At 36.3% G+C, this 16,891-nt stretch overlaps 1 protein-coding gene across 11 annotated transcripts in view; it reads left to right on the forward strand.

Annotated features, from left to right (window-relative positions):
- USP33 (ubiquitin specific peptidase 33) overlaps positions 1–16,891 on the forward strand; it is a 65,374-nt gene that overhangs the window by 35,069 nt on the left and 13,414 nt on the right. For 5 of the 11 annotated variants that reach the window (XR_014252187.1, XM_082419099.1, XM_082419097.1 and 2 more), the window contains exons 12-21: positions 452–567; positions 1,730–1,902; positions 2,003–2,097; positions 3,099–3,132; positions 4,770–4,815; positions 5,258–5,438; positions 5,842–5,968; positions 7,130–7,299; positions 8,428–8,509; positions 9,159–9,267. Coding sequence is in view for 6 of the 11 variants with exons in the window: in XM_082419099.1 (XP_082275225.1) it covers positions 452–567; positions 1,730–1,902; positions 2,003–2,097; positions 3,099–3,132; positions 4,770–4,815; positions 5,258–5,438; positions 5,842–5,968; positions 7,130–7,299; positions 8,428–8,509; positions 9,159–9,267 (1,133 nt within the window). In the remaining 5 variants the exon portion in view is untranslated. The remainder of the gene's footprint in view (positions 1–451; positions 568–1,729; positions 1,903–2,002; positions 2,098–3,098; positions 3,133–4,769; positions 4,816–5,257; positions 5,439–5,841; positions 5,969–7,129; positions 7,300–8,427; positions 8,510–9,158; positions 9,268–16,891) is intronic. The other 6 variants (XR_014252183.1, XR_014252184.1, XR_014252185.1 and 3 more) reach the window with 2 other exon arrangements.

Below are 16,891 nucleotides of genomic sequence, written 5' to 3' on the forward strand. Positions count from 1 at the left end.
GACATCAAAAGCATGATCTGTAAAAGAAAAAAATTAAAATCTTTCTTGGCAAAAGACACCATTAAGAGAATGAAAAGATAAGATTGGAAGAAAATATTTGCAAATCGCATAGCTGACAAAGGACTTGTATCTAGAATATATAAAGAACTCTCAAAGCTTAATAGAATCCTTTCTTCAAATAAAGCCTTACTTGGAAGCAAAAACAAATAAGTAAAAGCAAAACTATTCTGGTTGAAGTCAAGATGGGAAGCTGAATACTTTCTATTTCATCATGGTTTCTCTTTGAGGTTTTTGTGTGTGTGTGTGTGTTTTCTTTAGGTAATGCTTTTGAATGGTATTTTGACAGATTTCTTCAGCATAGTAATTTTGCTGTTAAAAGATTTCAGAAAAAAATGCTAAAGGAACTACTTTGATTTCTAAAAAAATTTCTATACTTGTTTTTCAATCCTAGCTCAGTCTGCATCATCTCCAAAAAGAAAAAAACAGCACAAGAAATACCGAAGTGTTATTTCAGACATATTTGATGGAACAATCATTAGTTCAGTGCAGTGTCTGACTTGTGATAGGGTGAGTATGAAAGAATTATAATACACAGGAAATTTCTTTCAAATGCTCTTTTTAAAAAAAAACCTGACAAAATGGTGTGAAAGTTTAATTTCTTCTCCTTGTTGTTGATGATTATACGTGTATTTCTTGTGTTTGCAGAAGTATAAATTGATTCTAGGAGTAGAACTTGTTTTTTGGAAGCAATAGTAACATACTCATTTAAGGATGGGTCTTGACCTGTCACTGGACAGGCATGCATTTAGCAGGAAGAATTAACTTAGTTCTTCATCTCTGGTCACATACAAAGGAGATATGTTGCTCAGCAACGAGAATTTGTAACACATGCATATTCTCCCAAGGCTGATGAAATTAGTAGGAAACTGTTGTTATTCACAGACACAAGGCTATGTATATATCTTCTCCACTTGGTTGTATGGCTTGTAAATATTTTCCCATGTAAGTTTGGATTCAGATAATAAAAGTAGTATCATGTTCATACACAAGAGCATGAACGAAAATCATCATGAGATTTTTAATAATACCTCTAAATTCCTGAGTTTCCTAGAGGTTTTCTTAAGAACAGTTTTACTTCAGTGCAGTGATGAATATAGTTAAGATGAATGTAAAATGACCTATCTCAAAAAAAAAAAAAAAAAAAACCCAAAGTAAGTTTTCAGTTATTGTGTTAGAATTAATTCAAATCTAAGGGTTTTCAATAGGGTTATCTTAATGTAGGCTATTTTGGTACCAGATATTTAAATGGAATTATCCTGAAATGTTTTCAGCTGTTTAGGTTTCACATCTTGTTTTTTAAGCTACATTTAAAAACTATCACTAGAGGTCATTTTCAAAAATAAATGCAGTAGTGCGTAACAGTTTGGACCTCAGGCTACAGTGGCTGTGTGTGAGATACTTCTCTTTACTGCAATGTCCTTGACTAATGGGGATGTTAGTAGTTACCTCATAAGGTTTATGTGAAGATTAAATTTAGAACAGCACCTGGTACAAAGCAATTTTGCTTTCGTTATTACTATTTTAGCTTTGTTATTACTATATAAAAAGCAGTTTGTTTTTTTGTTCTTTCTTATTATAATTTGCTTTGATCTTTGCCGTCTAAAATCTATCCTCAGATGTTTGTGCTGGATTATTTTCATCCCATTCTTAAAACACAAAACAATTTTAGGTGTCTGTAACCCTCGAGACCTTTCAAGATCTGTCCTTGCCGATTCCTGGCAAGGAAGACCTTGCTAAGCTGCATTCATCAAGTCATCCAACATCTATAGTCAAAGCAGGATCATGTGGTGAAGCATATGCTCCACAAGGGTGGATAGCTTTTTTCATGGAATATGTGAAGAGGTATGTATGTGTTTTCTTTGTATTAGTTGATTGTTAAAACTGCTGTTTCTGCTGTACTGGCAGAACATTTCCTTTCTTTTTTCTATCAATAATGTTTCAGGTTTGTTGTCTCATGTGTCCCTAGCTGGTTTTGGGGTCCAATAGTAACCTTGCAAGATTGTCTTGCTGCCTTCTTCGCCAGAGATGAACTAAAAGGTAAGAAATACGAAATAGTTTTCATCTATAGCTAAACTGTTGTGAGTGATCTAAAATACTAGTGGGACTAAATATAGAACGTATTCATAAAAGCTGAGTTTTTTTTTTTTAATTTATTTTTGGCTGTGTTGGGTCTTCGTTGCTGTGCGCGGGCTTTCTCTAGTTGCGTCGAGTGGGGGCTGCTCTTCGTTGCGGTGTGCGGGCTTCTCACTGCGGTGTCTTCTCTTGTTGCGGAGCATGGGCTCTAGGCGCGCGAGCTTCAGTAGTTGTGGCACGTGCGCTCAGTAGTTGTGGCTCGCGGGCTCTAGAGCGCACGCAGGCTCAGTAGTTGTGGCGCATGGGCTTAGTTGCTCTGCGACATGTGGGATCTTCCCGGACCAGGGCTCGAACCCGTGTCTGCTGCATTGGCGGGCGGATTCTTAACCACTGCGCCACCAGGGAAGCCCGAAGCTGAGTTTTGAGGCAGCTCAAATAGTACTTGCCCATATTGCCACAGTGCCAGTATCTACCGTGACAACATAAACACTATAAATAATATCCTGAAATAATTGATACAAATTCCTGTAGTACTAGACAATACGGTATTTGAAGTGTCTAAAGTCTTCTCTGGGATTGAAAAAAGAGAAAATTCAACCAAAATATAAAAAACTTACTTGTATATCTGGATTAGTCTGAATTTCTCCATAGTATTTAAGATCCAAGCCTTCACTATTTTTGTGTGTCCAGCACCTTGCTTGGACATATAACAAGCAGTCAGTAAATTTTGTTGAGTGAATAAGTATACAGGATGTTATTTGAGATACGCCTTCAAGGTTGAAAAAAGAGCAGGTAAAGGGTGTTGTAGGTGTGGTAAACGTGCTGACTCGAGCAGAGACTAAAAAATGTGAGCCTCGTGTTACTGTTCTACGGGTTCAGCATCGCAAGCTCAAAGAATTGCAGAACCAAAAGAAAATAACTTGCTTTTAGTTTGAGAGGAATGACCAGATCTGTTCTGTTTTCAGGTGACAATATGTACAGTTGTGAAAAATGCAAAAAGTAAGTGTCATTGGCAGTGCTTTCAATTGCATGTTTTGTATTTTAAATGGTATTTTTCTTGGTAATTTGAATTGGGCATGTGGGGTTAATTTTCCGTTTTATTTAGAAAAATATAAAGGCCAGTAAGCTTTGTCCTAGTGAAAAATGACTGGTTGTTCTGTAAAACAAATCTGAGGTTAAAAATTTAACAAATTTAATAGGCTTAGCTAAGATGTGACAGTGTATTTTAAGATATAAAATAAGTATGTAATTTTGCATAAAACATTTTCCAAATATGTTATAAATATATACTAGGATGTATAACATACATTTTTATTACATAGGTTAATTCTGTCATCATAAATAACGCAATATTCTTTTCTGGTTTACCACCTTAACAGGCTAGATTTAGGAAGTGAAAGTGACTATAAAGGTACATAGTTTCAAGTTTGTGTAAAATTCACAAAGGTTATACCATCTCTAATGTTACCTGCTGTATGAGGGCTGAATAAAAAAGACAGTTAAGAAAAGTATGATTTTATTTCTTTATATCTACTACTAGCTGCCTTTTTCTATCTTGTAATAAGTTTAGGCTTTTAAGGCTTCTTGTTGATGAGTTAGAAAAGAAAAGTAAATGGAGAATTGAAAGCAAATATGTCTGAGGTAGAGTGAACTGGAAAATTTTTCTGAATCTCTCTGATAGAAAAATAATGGCCTACGAATAAGATCTATTAATAGAGTCTTCATAATACAAACTTCTGGCTTTTGTCAAAAACCCAGGGAAATGTTGATCTGCAGCTGTTGGTCTTCTTCATCACAAAAAGGAATAGTATATTGTTAGGTCAATAAGGAAGAAAAGCTGCCTTGTACTTTCTAGAAAAAAAATACACCTCTAGTGAATTGGAAAGTATTTATTATCAGTTTGTCCTTGAAGCCACAGCTTATACCTGAAGACGGAGTTGGCCCAGAGGGGGAATCTTTCTTGGAAAAACAGTGCCAACTAGGAAAAAGATAATAGTGAAGATGGAAAAGTATTTGCATCTACCCCAGAATCCAAAGTAGAGATCTGTCAAATATAAATTAATATTGATTATTGGGAATTCCCTGGCAGTCCAGTGGTTAGGACTCCACGCTTTCACTGCCGAGGGCCCGGGTTCGATCGCTGGTTGGGGAACTAAGAGCCTACAAGCCGCTTGGTATGGCCAAAAAAAACTTTTTTTTGATTATTAATAATAACCACTCTATTTTAAGTTATTTGTTTTCACATTTAGGAATAAAGGTTGTAATATATTGACCTGACCAACCAATTCTATAAAATTGGGATTTTATTTTACCCAGTTTTACATCCTATCTGAATGTTATAAAGGCATAGCCAGGCCATAGATAGTAGAAGATTTTCATCAAAGAATTATACAACTCTAAATTTTTATCACTGATGTCTTAATTTAAATAATTTTTTTTACAATAAAGGGTTCCAGTGTTTTATTAGTATTTTTTTAATTGGTAGCGTATAATTCAGTAGTAAGCATTTTTAGTCTGATACCTTTATTTCTGCATTTTCTAAAAGATTTTGCTGTATATTTGAAAGTACTAAAGGTTTTGTAGATTTGTATGGGAAACAGGTTTATTAAAATTGGTTTTCTCTTTTCACCCCTTAGATTGCGGAATGGAGTAAAGTTTTGTAAAGTACAAAAGTTTCCTGAGGTATGGGCTTTATCACAATTTAATTTATTTTATGTGATAGGTAAGGCATTAATATAACACAGGGTAGTAAATTCTTTAGCTTTGGTTGAAGAATGGAATGGTTCTATTGACCAGTGGCTGTGTATACCCTATTAAGATTAACCATTTTTAAAATACTGAGTTGCATACCAAATAAGTGCCTTTAGCAGTAAAACTATGTTGAACACAGTTTAATCAGATACTGTAGGGTCTTGCAGGTATAAAGTGTAAAATTGGAGAAGCCAGTAGCTATGAACTTAGGAAGTACCATGTTTCATCATTTCCACATTTTAACATCTCTGGAATCAGGTTATCAGAATTGCAGGATAATGTTTAATCTTGACAATATGTATATTTAGTAGACTCTTATGTAGCATATGAAACAGTAGAATTTTAAATAATCCTACGTTTCTCCTTTAAAAAGATTTTGTGCATCCATCTTAAAAGATTCAGACATGAACTGATGTTTTCCACCAAAATCAGTACCCATGTTTCATTTCCACTGGAAGGCCTGGATCTTCAGCCATTTCTTGCTAAAGATAGTCCAGCTCAAATTATTACCTATGATCTTCTGTCAGTCATTTGTCACCATGGAACTGCAAGTAGTAAGTATCCAAGTTTGACATACGTTTTTAGATTTAAAAAAAAAGAAACATCTGAATTGATCTCTTAAACAAGACCTGATTGAACAAAAGAAAAAAGTATAAAAGTAGATTTTTATTAATTATTTTATTTTGGTTATTAAACACATGTCAGAAATTTTAGGAAATTGAATAATTTTACTCTGAAGTTTAAAATACTGGAAATTATGTTTTTATGTAAAGCTAAATAATAAGGACTTTAACATGATTATTTTTACACTGGGTTTTTAAGATTACGTTCTCTGTCCTGATTTTCATTTCCTCAAGTGGTGGTGTTAAGGGTACCTACTGGAAAAAAATATGAAGATAGTTCTTGCTATATCTTTTTATTACTGAAATTATTTAAATTTTTTCTGCTTAAATTCAGGTGGACACTATATTGCCTACTGCCGAAACAATTTAAATAATCTCTGGTATGAATTTGACGACCAAAGTGTCACTGAAGTTTCAGAATCTACTGTACAAAATGCAGAAGCTTATGTTCTCTTCTACAGGTGAGGAAATAGCTCTCCTGGATAGGCTGTTTTGACAGATATGACAGAACATCTCATGTTGAGGTTAACAGTGACTTCTAAGACTTTCAAAGTGGATTGCTGAGTAAAGATTAGAAATTGTTTTGCTCTCATTTCATTATGTGAGTAAAAGTGAAAGGTTGCATGCAGAACGATCTTTTGTTAAGAGAATGTTAAGTCATTTAGTTGAAGGGCAAAGGAATATATTTTGTTTTAGAAAGACTGGTTTTAATTTTAAAAATTAGGCACTGACAGTAGGAATTAAGAACCAAATTTTCTCCTAACATAGCTAATAGAGGAGGTATTGGACTTCCTTGGTGGTCCAGTGGTTAAGACTCCACGCTTCCAACGCAGGGGGCATGGGTTCAATCCCTGGTCGGGGAAGTTCTGCATGCCACGTGGCATGGCCAAAATAAAAATTTAAAAAAAAAAAAAGGAGGTATTAATATAAAAATAAATCCTTGGTACCTTTTAGTATCTTCTAAAAGATTGTAATAACAACTAAAACAGGAAAGCAGATTAACTGTTTAGATCTTATTAACAATCATTTGAATGTCTGTTCTATAGCAATAGTTATGTGGATACTAGTAGTTAAGATATAGTATTACCCCTAGAGTGTGTAATGTAGTGGGGGCAGGGTGGAACAAAGTATATTTCTCATGAATAATTTTCAAGACCTAACAAGAGTCACAGTACAGTCCACCCTCCATATCCATGGGTTCCACATCTGAGGATTCAACCAATGGCATATTGAAAATATTGGGGGGAAGAAGATTCCAGAAAGTCCCAAAAAGCAAAACTTAAAATTGCACATCAGTAACTATCTACATACCACTTATGCTGTATTTACCAGTGTTTGCATAGCATTTACATTTTTTAGGTATTATAAGTAATCTAGAGATGATTTAAAGTATATGAGAGGCTGTACATAGGTTATATGCAAATGCTACACCATTTTATATAAGGGACTTAAGCATCCACAGATTTTGGTATTTGCAGGGGTCCTGGAACCAATCCCCCATGGATATAGAGGGATGACTGTTAATGTGTGTGCTAAGTCTAATAAGTGAGCGGAAAAATCCACTTACTAATCTAATGGAGTAAAATGCATATTAAATTTAATGAATCACTGTCCCTTAATAGGAAGAGCAGTGAAGAAGCACAAAAAGAGAGGCGGAGGATATCAAATTTGTTGAACATAATGGAACCAAGTCTCCTTCAGTTTTATATTTCTCGACAGTGGCTAAATAAATTTAAGACCTTTGCTGAACCTGGCCCTATTTCAAATAATGATTTTCTCTGTATTCATGGAGGTAAGAAACTCTGTAATGGAAAGTAGTGGTAGGGATTTGCTGTTAAATAATTTACAAATAGGGAAAGAGCCAAGAATTTTCCTCTTCCATTTATTTTCCATTTCCCCATCTACATTCCAACTTAAATGGGTTTAATTTGCTATGGTTTCAGAAATTAGCTTTTTCTTCTAAATATAGGCAATCTGTAGCCTTTTCATAGAACAGATATTTACTGAGTACCTGTTCCAAACTCTGTGCTAGAGCCTGAAAATACCAGAAACACTATTTCTATTTGCATAGCTTTAATTTCATAGTAAAGACAGATGCATAAACAGGTAATTATGGTGCAGTGAACACTTCTATTGCCCATCATTTTTCTCAGCTGAGAGACATGCAGCTCCAACTGTATCTGTGGCTCTTATCCCTTTTGTCTAAATGAATAGCTGGCTCTTTTCCTAACTATGAAAATGTACTCGGAGTTTAACAAAAAAACCTCATGCATTTATTTGCTAAATGTAATTTATGCCTTTGTGACTGACTGTGTTAGTGCTTGTTCCCATGACAACCTTAGTGTGACACCTTAATTAAATTTCATGGTTAAAGACTCGATATTCTCATTAATTAATTATTTTTGCAGTGAAACCACAAGAGATAGTAGAAATGTCCTGTATTGGATTTAGAAATCTAAACCTTGAAAATATTTCTGTATGTGGATTTTTCTCTTATTATTTCCCTACTTGAGCTACTAACTTAAGTCTCTTCCGGTTCCGAATCTCCCTATAATCCTTTTATGGCATTTATCTGTGCCTGCCTTTTATTATGGTTATTCATATAAATTCTTCATTTCTACTGCTAGCTCATAAGCTCCATGAAGGAAAGATTGTCTCTGATTTATCTCTGGCTTGCCCCAATACACAGTCAAGGCTTAGTAAAGATTTATCTAAGTTAAGTACTTGAACATCTTGGTTAACTTACTTTTCTCTATTTCAAGAAATATGTTCATCTTTAGGAACATATTCTTATACTTAATTTTTAACCTTTTGGGGAGAGCTTTTAAGAATAATGATTGGAAAAAATGCCAGTGATTAATCAGTTAAAAGTAATATAAAGGAATTTAAGAATGAGACAGACCCATTTAAACTTTTTTAGGTGTTCCTCCACGAAAAGCTAGTTATATTGAAGACCTGGTATTGATGCTGCCTCAGAACATTTGGGATAACCTATATAGCAGGTTTGTTTTTTTAAAATCAGACAATATGGTATTGTGGAAATCAGTTTGTGAAATTCGTTAAAAGGAGATTGGATTATTTTGTATATGCTCCCTGTGCTGTATGTTGCTTATGCGGAATATTCCCTTCTTCCTTCATTTATTCACTCTGAAGTGTGAGTAGAGAGACTTTTGTGGCTAGTGTGGTCCTAGTCTAGATAATTAATTCTAAGTTTTATGTTCTGATGATCTGTATCTCTAAAAGTATGCCGTGATATTTTTCTTAAATATTTTTTCTTAAATATTGACAATAATTCATTCTATGAATTCTTACTTAGTGGCCAGGGGAAGCCTCCTTCTAATTAAAACTTGATTAAAACTGTGGCTGTGTATAACTGAAGATTTATATGTTGTATACTAACTTTTGACAGCCACTTCTTTTACTTTATGTTGTTGCAACAAACATATTTTGTAACAAAAGTAGCTGTAAGGGAAAGTTGAAATACAGATGAATCAGTAAGTCAATAAACTGATAAAATCAGCGACCCTGAAAAACATAAAATCAGGTCCTTACGATAATTTGGTTTTTACATTTTACTAAAACTTGGACACATTTCCTAGAACATCAGCTTACTTCCAGATTATCATACTTATTAAATTCTTCATGCATTAGGTATGGAGGAGGACCAGCCGTCAACCATCTGTACATTTGTCACACTTGCCAGATTGAGGCGGAGAAAATTGAAAAAAGAAGAAAAATTGAATTGGAAATTTTTATTCGGGTAAAAAAATGATGCTTTTCAAATTATAAAAATGATCTAGAATAAAGATAAAGAACTGACAATTAGAGGAACGATGTTAGTGAAATGATTGGATGAAAGAGTTGTAATACATTTTAAGTCTCATGGGCTCATAACAGTGAGAGACCCCAGTCAGGTAACTATAGTTCTAGTGAGTTAAGTTCTTCTTTTGGGGGTTTTTGTTTTCATGGATTGGTAATAAATTTTGTTTTATGTATTGGCACTGGCAAGAAATCTCCTTATTGAAATGGTAAATTATAAGTTTCCTTAAGTTAGTGGTTTTTCTGAAAGCATCTACTCAGATTGCATTCTTTACTTCCACCCCTTTGTGAAATATAATATTGTATGGGGGGACTCTCTATACTTATACCTAGTTCCCACAAAGTGAGTATGTTATGAGGCATTTCTTGATTGCAAGCAACAGAAAGTCTGATCACAGAATCAATAGGAAGAGCTGAATAACCAGGTTTTATGGACAAAGACTAGTATAGTTCCATTTGTCCAGGTAGCAAGAAGTAAGTTTCTTCAAAGTGCTGCTGTCAGTAATACACCTCCAACCATTTATTTATTATTCGGATTCCTAGTAGAGAATCCTACTAGAGTTTGAGTCACCTGAGAGGCATGTTCATTGATATTTCTATTGAAATTATATTAGGTGGAGGGATAATTCTATAAGGGAAGATTGAGATTCTTTTAGTAAAAGAAGGAGAGAAGTTAATTGAGCAGATATTATAGATGAACAGTACATTCCATGTTGTGGCCACAGGCTTCTTTTCATAGATTTAGGGGTGTTTTTTTTGTGTGTGTGTGTGCCCTTGCCTAAAGTAAAGAAATTTTCACATACACAGGAAGGTATTACAGGTGTGGATTGATTTATTGTGCTTGAGCCTCATTTGCTTTCTAAATATAAGGAGGCAAATTTTAGTTGAATATTAAAAGTAGTTCATTCCACGAATGCTTAAATAAATGGCTAATGACTATACCCATTAGGGTTTGTTTTTTTTTTAATATTTATTTATTTATTTGGCTGCGCCGGATCTGAGTTGCGGCACACAGGACCTTCATTGCCACGTGCAGGATCTTTAGCTGCGGCATACAAGCTCTTAGTTGCGGCATGCATGTGGGATCTAGTTCCCTGACCAGGGATTGAACCTGGCCCCACTGCATTGGGAGCATGGCGTCTTAACCACTGGACCACCAGGGAAGTCCCATACATTAGGGTTTGATCAACAGAAGCCATTCTAAGTCTTTTGAGTAGAATAGGAATACAGGCAATGAAAGACTTAAATAACTACTAAAAAGACTGGGCAGTGAAGATCAAGAAGACCATAGCTGACTTTCAGGAAATCTGGAAGGCTGCCATACTGGAGGTAGGAGTGGGGACAGCGGCTCAGAGTGGGGTCTCAGAGCCCAGACAAGGTAAAGAAAGCTTCTCTGTAGTGGTGTGGGCCTGGTCAAGGATGTTGGAGCCCAGGCAACGTAACAGTGGATGCCCGTGTTGGCTGGAGATTGGTGTGTGAGGCGGCACAGCTTAGTGGTGGTGGTAAAATTGAGGGATTGATTCCATGTGTAGGATTGATCAGATAATATTAGTGTAATGAGAGCCAGATTTCTTATTGTCAGATAAGGGAGTTACAGATATCAAAAGAGAGGAAACTAAAATGGACTCTTTGTTATTGGATTAAAATTGTAGGCATCTTTGTGAACTCACTGTGATAGATACATATATACATATAGAGGTATAAATGTGTGTATGTGTACACATATATAGAAATAAATGATGCACCTAAGTTAATTTCCTAACTCTGGCACTGCAAAGGCCTGGAAGCAGTAATAACTCCAGGAGGATTGAGCCTACCTAGCTCTCTTCGGATCTTGGCTTCTAAACATCTTTCTCCAGTAAAAGGAACCAGCCCTCCTTGGAGAAGTGGCTGCTTTCAGGGCCAGGACAGGGGAATTACAAGATGAGCTTGGAATTTCTTACTGTTCCAGAAATTAAAGAAGTTTTTGAAGAATCATGGGGAAATGTCAAAAGTACATAGAAGCCAGCTTGAAGAGACTTTTACTTGCCAAATTTGGGACAATTTATGCTTCAAAATAAATTATAATGGTATTATAATGCATTAAACAAAATAGGAGATATTGTGTTCATACCGTTATAAATAAATAAGTGAATAAATTGAAAGACTGATGTGGAATGGAATATTAACATAGTTCCAGCTTATTCCCCACAAAATACATATTAATTTCGAAGAGAAAAGACTAAGCAAGAAGAGTCTGGCACCAACTCAATGAAGTCATTAAAGTGAACATCAGTAGCAGTGGAACATATCAAAATCATGTGCTAGGATAGGATACAATGAGAAGAACACATCATCACTTGTTTGGTAGACAGTGCATAACCTGAGTATCAAATGAGGAAAGCCAGGCAGACCCAAATTGGGGGACATTTTATAAAACAACTGGCTTGTAATCTTCAAAATTGTCAAGATCGTGAAAGTCAAGACTGAGGAACTGTGCCACCTTAAAGGAAATATGAAGTTACATGCAACAAGTGATTCTTGCTTGTTTTTGTTTTTTGTTTGGTTTTCTTTTTTTCGTCCGAGCGGCATGTGGCATCCTAGTTCCCTGACCAGGGATCGAATCCGCACCCCCTGCAATGGAAGCGTGGTGTCTCAACCACTGGATCGCTAGGGAAGTCCCAACAAGTGATTCTGAACTGGATCTTCTGGCTATAAACATTATTGGATCAATTAGAAAAACTTGATGGAGTCTGAGGATTAGGTGCTCGTATTATATCGATGTTAATTTCCACATTTTTATCATTTGTGTTAAACGTGTAGGAAAAAGTCCTTGTGTGTTTAGCAACTTACTCTGAAATGGTCTAGGAAAAGAAAATTTCTTTGTATTGTACTGGAGTTTTCCTGTAAGTTTGAGATTGTTTCAAAGCTAAAAAGAATTTTTTAATTGCACAAAGCTTCTGGAAATTACCTATGTTGCTTACCACTGGCAAGTCTCAGGAGAATGCTCAGAAACTTGATAGACTTGATAAGCCGCTAATCTCAGGACCCTGGTGGGTTATCCCGAGGATGCTGCTGTTAACGACGTTAGCTGCCTATGGCACCGAGTGAGGGATTCTTGGGAAGATGCTTGGAAGTGGTGGCAAAACGCTACTTGTGCTATCTGTGGAGGCCTCAGTCCTGCCACAGCTGCCACCAGAGGACGTGGGGGAAGTTTCTCTTTCTCTTGTGCCTTCCATATATTGCATGTATCATTGGCAGTGGCTGATCTGGAGCACTACTGGCAAGCGATCCTGGAAAGTGAAGTCTTCTCTTTTCATAGAAGAGAGAGTAAGAATGAATGGAAATGATGCATTAACAGATAATAAATACAGTATAGTTTGCCCCCCTTGTCATATGCATTCATACAGCAGCAACAACAGTAGCAGTAGTATCATGTTTCTGCCTAACATGATGCAGCTAGCTCATGTACCAATAGATGCAGCATTTATCCTTTCCCTAAACTTGGGAAACCCGAAGTCCCATCAGTCAGTATATCCATTTCTGGATGATGATCATTCATATTTAGTTCAGTCAGTTTAGTCATAATCTCCCTTTTATATTCTCCAATCTAAAGAATAAACCATAAGATTAACCACCAACAACATACCTTATATGAAATAGAGGAATGAAAGAAAGGAAAAATAAATTGGTAATTTTTCACAAATTTAGAAATATTTACAAATATGTATTGGGTTGGCCAAAAAGTTCGTTGGGTTAGTGAATACATTGTTCAATAAAATTCTCGTGAAAATGAAAAAGGTGTCTTTTAGTTCTACTTAAAACCGAATGAACTTTTTGGCCAGCCCAGTGCATGGGGGAAGGAAGAAATATGTGTCTACAGCTTATAACTACCCATTCCATATTCTCTGTTTTCTCAGCCAGCACTTCAGCTGGTTAGTTACCTGATAAAGTAACCCAGACCTTCGTTCCTGAAGAGTCTGAGCTCTTTGTAGTCTTGCCTGTGTTAGATTTCTCTAGTTTATGAGCTTTTAATCTGTGGATATGGAAATACTGAATGGTGCTTATAGTGGATTGAATGCTGGTCCCCAAAAAAGGTGTTTCCATGTCCTAATCCCTGTGAATTGACTTTATTTATGAAAAGGGTCTTTTTATATATAATTAAGGATCTTGAGACAAGATCAACCTGGATTATCTGCATGGACCCTAAGTCTAATGATAAGTGCCCTTATAAAGAGATGCACAGAGGAGAGATACACAGAGAGAAGAGGTGAAAGCCATATGAAGACAGAAGACAGAGATTGGAATATACACTCACAAAGCAGAAGATTGAAGAGGCAAGGAACCGAATCTCCCCTAAATCTCCCCTTCTTCTCCACAAGAAGCACGGTCATGCCTACACCTTGGTTTGGACTTTTGACCTCCAGAACTTTGAGAGAAAAAATAATCTGGTTTCAGCCACCAAGTTTGTGGTGATTTGCTATAGCCCCCCTCTGAAACAAATACAGTGGGTATAACCTGATTTTCAGACATAGTTCTCCCTGTTTCTGTTGTGTAGTAGTCATTTTATTCTACTTTTCATATAGCCTTACCCCCTTTGCCTCTTGGTTCAGTGACATGAGGAACCCAAAATGGCCAGAGGAGTGTCTCATCCTCCAGTCCAGTAAAATCATTGTTGTGTCCCTTTGGAACCTAATACCTCTAAACTAGTAGAAGCCAAAGTTGTGATAACTAGAAGCAAAAAAGCTTTTGTGTCAGTAGGTAGTAATAGATAAACTCTCCTACTTCCTTTACCTGGTACCTACCCTCATGCTTTCTGGTTGTGGGAAAAACAGCACCATAGGGTTGTTTCTAGTTTGGGGCATATACTCCATCCTATAGGATAGTACCAACCCCACAGTGTTTTGCCACCCAGGCACAAAAACAGTATTCAGTAGGCCAGCAACTTTTAGGTGATGCCATATGGTAAAGTCAGTGAATTCTATGGATGTGAGCCTATTGCTTCATTTATTTTGTGTAAAATTTGTTACATAATCAGAGGTGATACGGGATATCATCTCAGGAAATGAGACATTCAGTAAGACCAACAATGGTGATACTGGAAGAAACATTGTAGGTTAGGAAGGTAGGCCCAAATCCAGTTCTAAGCATTTGTAAATTATTTATCATCAAGGGGCTTGTATGTATCCAGATTATATAATATAAAGAATTCGTACAACTCAAGAAGATAGATATTCCAATTTAAAAATAAGAAAATATTTTAATACACATTATCCTTAAGATATGAGTGATAAGCACATGAAAAGGTACACACTCTCAGTAGTCATCAGTAAAATGCAAATTAAAGCCACAGTGAGATACCATTACACACTTCTTAGAATGGCTAAAATAAAGAAGTGGACAATATCAAGTTCTGACAAAAATGTAGAGCAACTCGAATTCTCATATAAACACTGTTGGTGGGCATGTGGTGTCACATGCCGGATGACAACCAGTTTGACAATTTCTTATAGGTTAAACAAACAGCACATGACTCAGCAATCTCACTCCTAGGTATTTACTCCAGAGAATGAACACTTATGTCTGCAAAAACCTGTACACAAATGTTCATGAGCAGAATTGCTCATTATTGCCCCAAACTGGAAATTGATATGTCTGTCAGGTGGCAAATGGATAAAAAAGCTGTGGTATACTACTAAGCATAAAAAAGGTAGAACTACTGCTGCATGCAGCAATATGATGAATCTTAGGAACATTATGCCAAGTGAAAGGAACAAGACAAAAACGACTATGTAATGTCTAATTCCACTTATATGAAATATCTAAAAAAAAGATAGGGACTTCCCTGGTGGCACATTGGATAAGACTCTGTGCTCCCAATGCAGGGGGCCCAGGTTTGATCCCTGGTCAGGGAACTAGATCCCACATGCCTGCCGGAGCTAAGAGTTCGCCTGCCACAACTAAGGAGCCTGCGAGCTGCAACTAAGGAGCCCTTGAGCCACAACGAAGACCCAGTGCAACCAAATAAATTAATTAATTTAAAAAAAAAACAAACACAAAGTAGGTCAGTGGTTTCCTGGGGCTGAGAGGAAGTGATTGATTGTAAACTGGCACAGGGGAGTTTTTGGAGTGTCAGAAGTGTTTTAAACTGGATTGTGTTGGTGGCTGCACAATTATAAACTTACTGAAAACCATTGAACTTTACACTAACGCTGTGTGGATTATACTTTAATGAAGCTGTTTTATAAAATGCAAGTCTATAATTATTCCATAAAACTAGGGTTTTTTTTTGTCTTTTTCTACCACCACCCCTTTGAAAAAAAGCAAAAAAGCAATGTCTTAGTGTAAAAAAATAACAGGACTTACCTGGTGGTCCAGTGATTAAGACTCCGAGCTCCCAATGCAGGCGGCCTGGGTTCCGTCTCTAGTCAGGGAACTGGGATCCCGCATGCCACAAAAAAAATTTTTAAAAACAAAACAGAACACTGGAGTATAAAAATAGGTGCCCTTGCTAGACTGGAAATTAAGTGGAGTTTCTGAACAATTGAGAAAGCAGATAGGATCAGTTTGAAGAAGCAAACCAACGTCATGGGAAATGACCACACAGGCTTTAAGCTTGGAAGCGGCAGATACTAATAGTGATCTCAGCACTCTGCCCCGTGCATTGTACTAAGCAGCAAACACGAAGGTGTCTGCTTGGATTGAGCAGTGAATGTGGACCCTTGGGTTGGTTAAAGAAGGCGTTACCTTAGATAGCTTGTAATACCTAGAAAGAATTGTGTCTTCCTAAGTTATGCCTTAAAATAAATGATTGATCCTCAGAGAGATGCATAAGGATATTGTATCCTAAAAACAAAACAAAACTCAATAGATGGGTTGATTGAATGGCAGAATAAATACTGCTGGAGAGCATATTAGTGTACTGAAAGATCTAGTGAAGGGTTTCTCCTAAAATGAAGCACAAGGATAAACAGGTGGAAAACAAAAGTTTTGACACGTTGGATAGATACAGAATCCAATGTTTTTCTAATAGGTTTTTTAGAAGAGAGTAGAGAGGTGGAACTCCTTTTAGAGCAACAGTGTAATTTCCGAGAACTAGAGAGAAACAGATGCCTTTAAATAACTGGGGTGATTATACTTAACTCAATTTTCAAAAGCCCCCACCTAGACACATAAGGAAGAAATGTCCTAATGCCAGAGAGGAAGAAATGTCCTAATGCCAGTGAGAAAGAAAGTCCTGAAAGTGTCCAAACCTGGTAATGCTGTGAATGAAACGGATTCATCTGACAGGATCAGTCTAACATTACGTTTCAGAAATCTCAGTTCTCTAAGGATAAGTTGTACATCACAGGAAATCCAAACTTTAATTCTTTACCTGGAGACAAACATGCCTTGATTTCATCAGAGGCAACCACAACATTATTCATTGTCTTTCATTGTTCTGTGGAAGCAGCTACCTTGTGTCCCAGAAAGATCCTTGCCCTCAAAGAGCTTACATTTAATAAATAACAAATACATTATATATCAAAAGGTAATGAGTTCTATGGTGAAGGAAGATATCTAACAGGATAAGAGGATCAGGAGTA

The sequence above is a fragment of the Balaenoptera physalus genome (assembly GCF_965194825.1).
Source record: "Balaenoptera physalus genome assembly, chromosome: 1".
In the NCBI taxonomy this organism is placed as follows: Eukaryota; Metazoa; Chordata; class Mammalia; order Artiodactyla; family Balaenopteridae; genus Balaenoptera; species Balaenoptera physalus.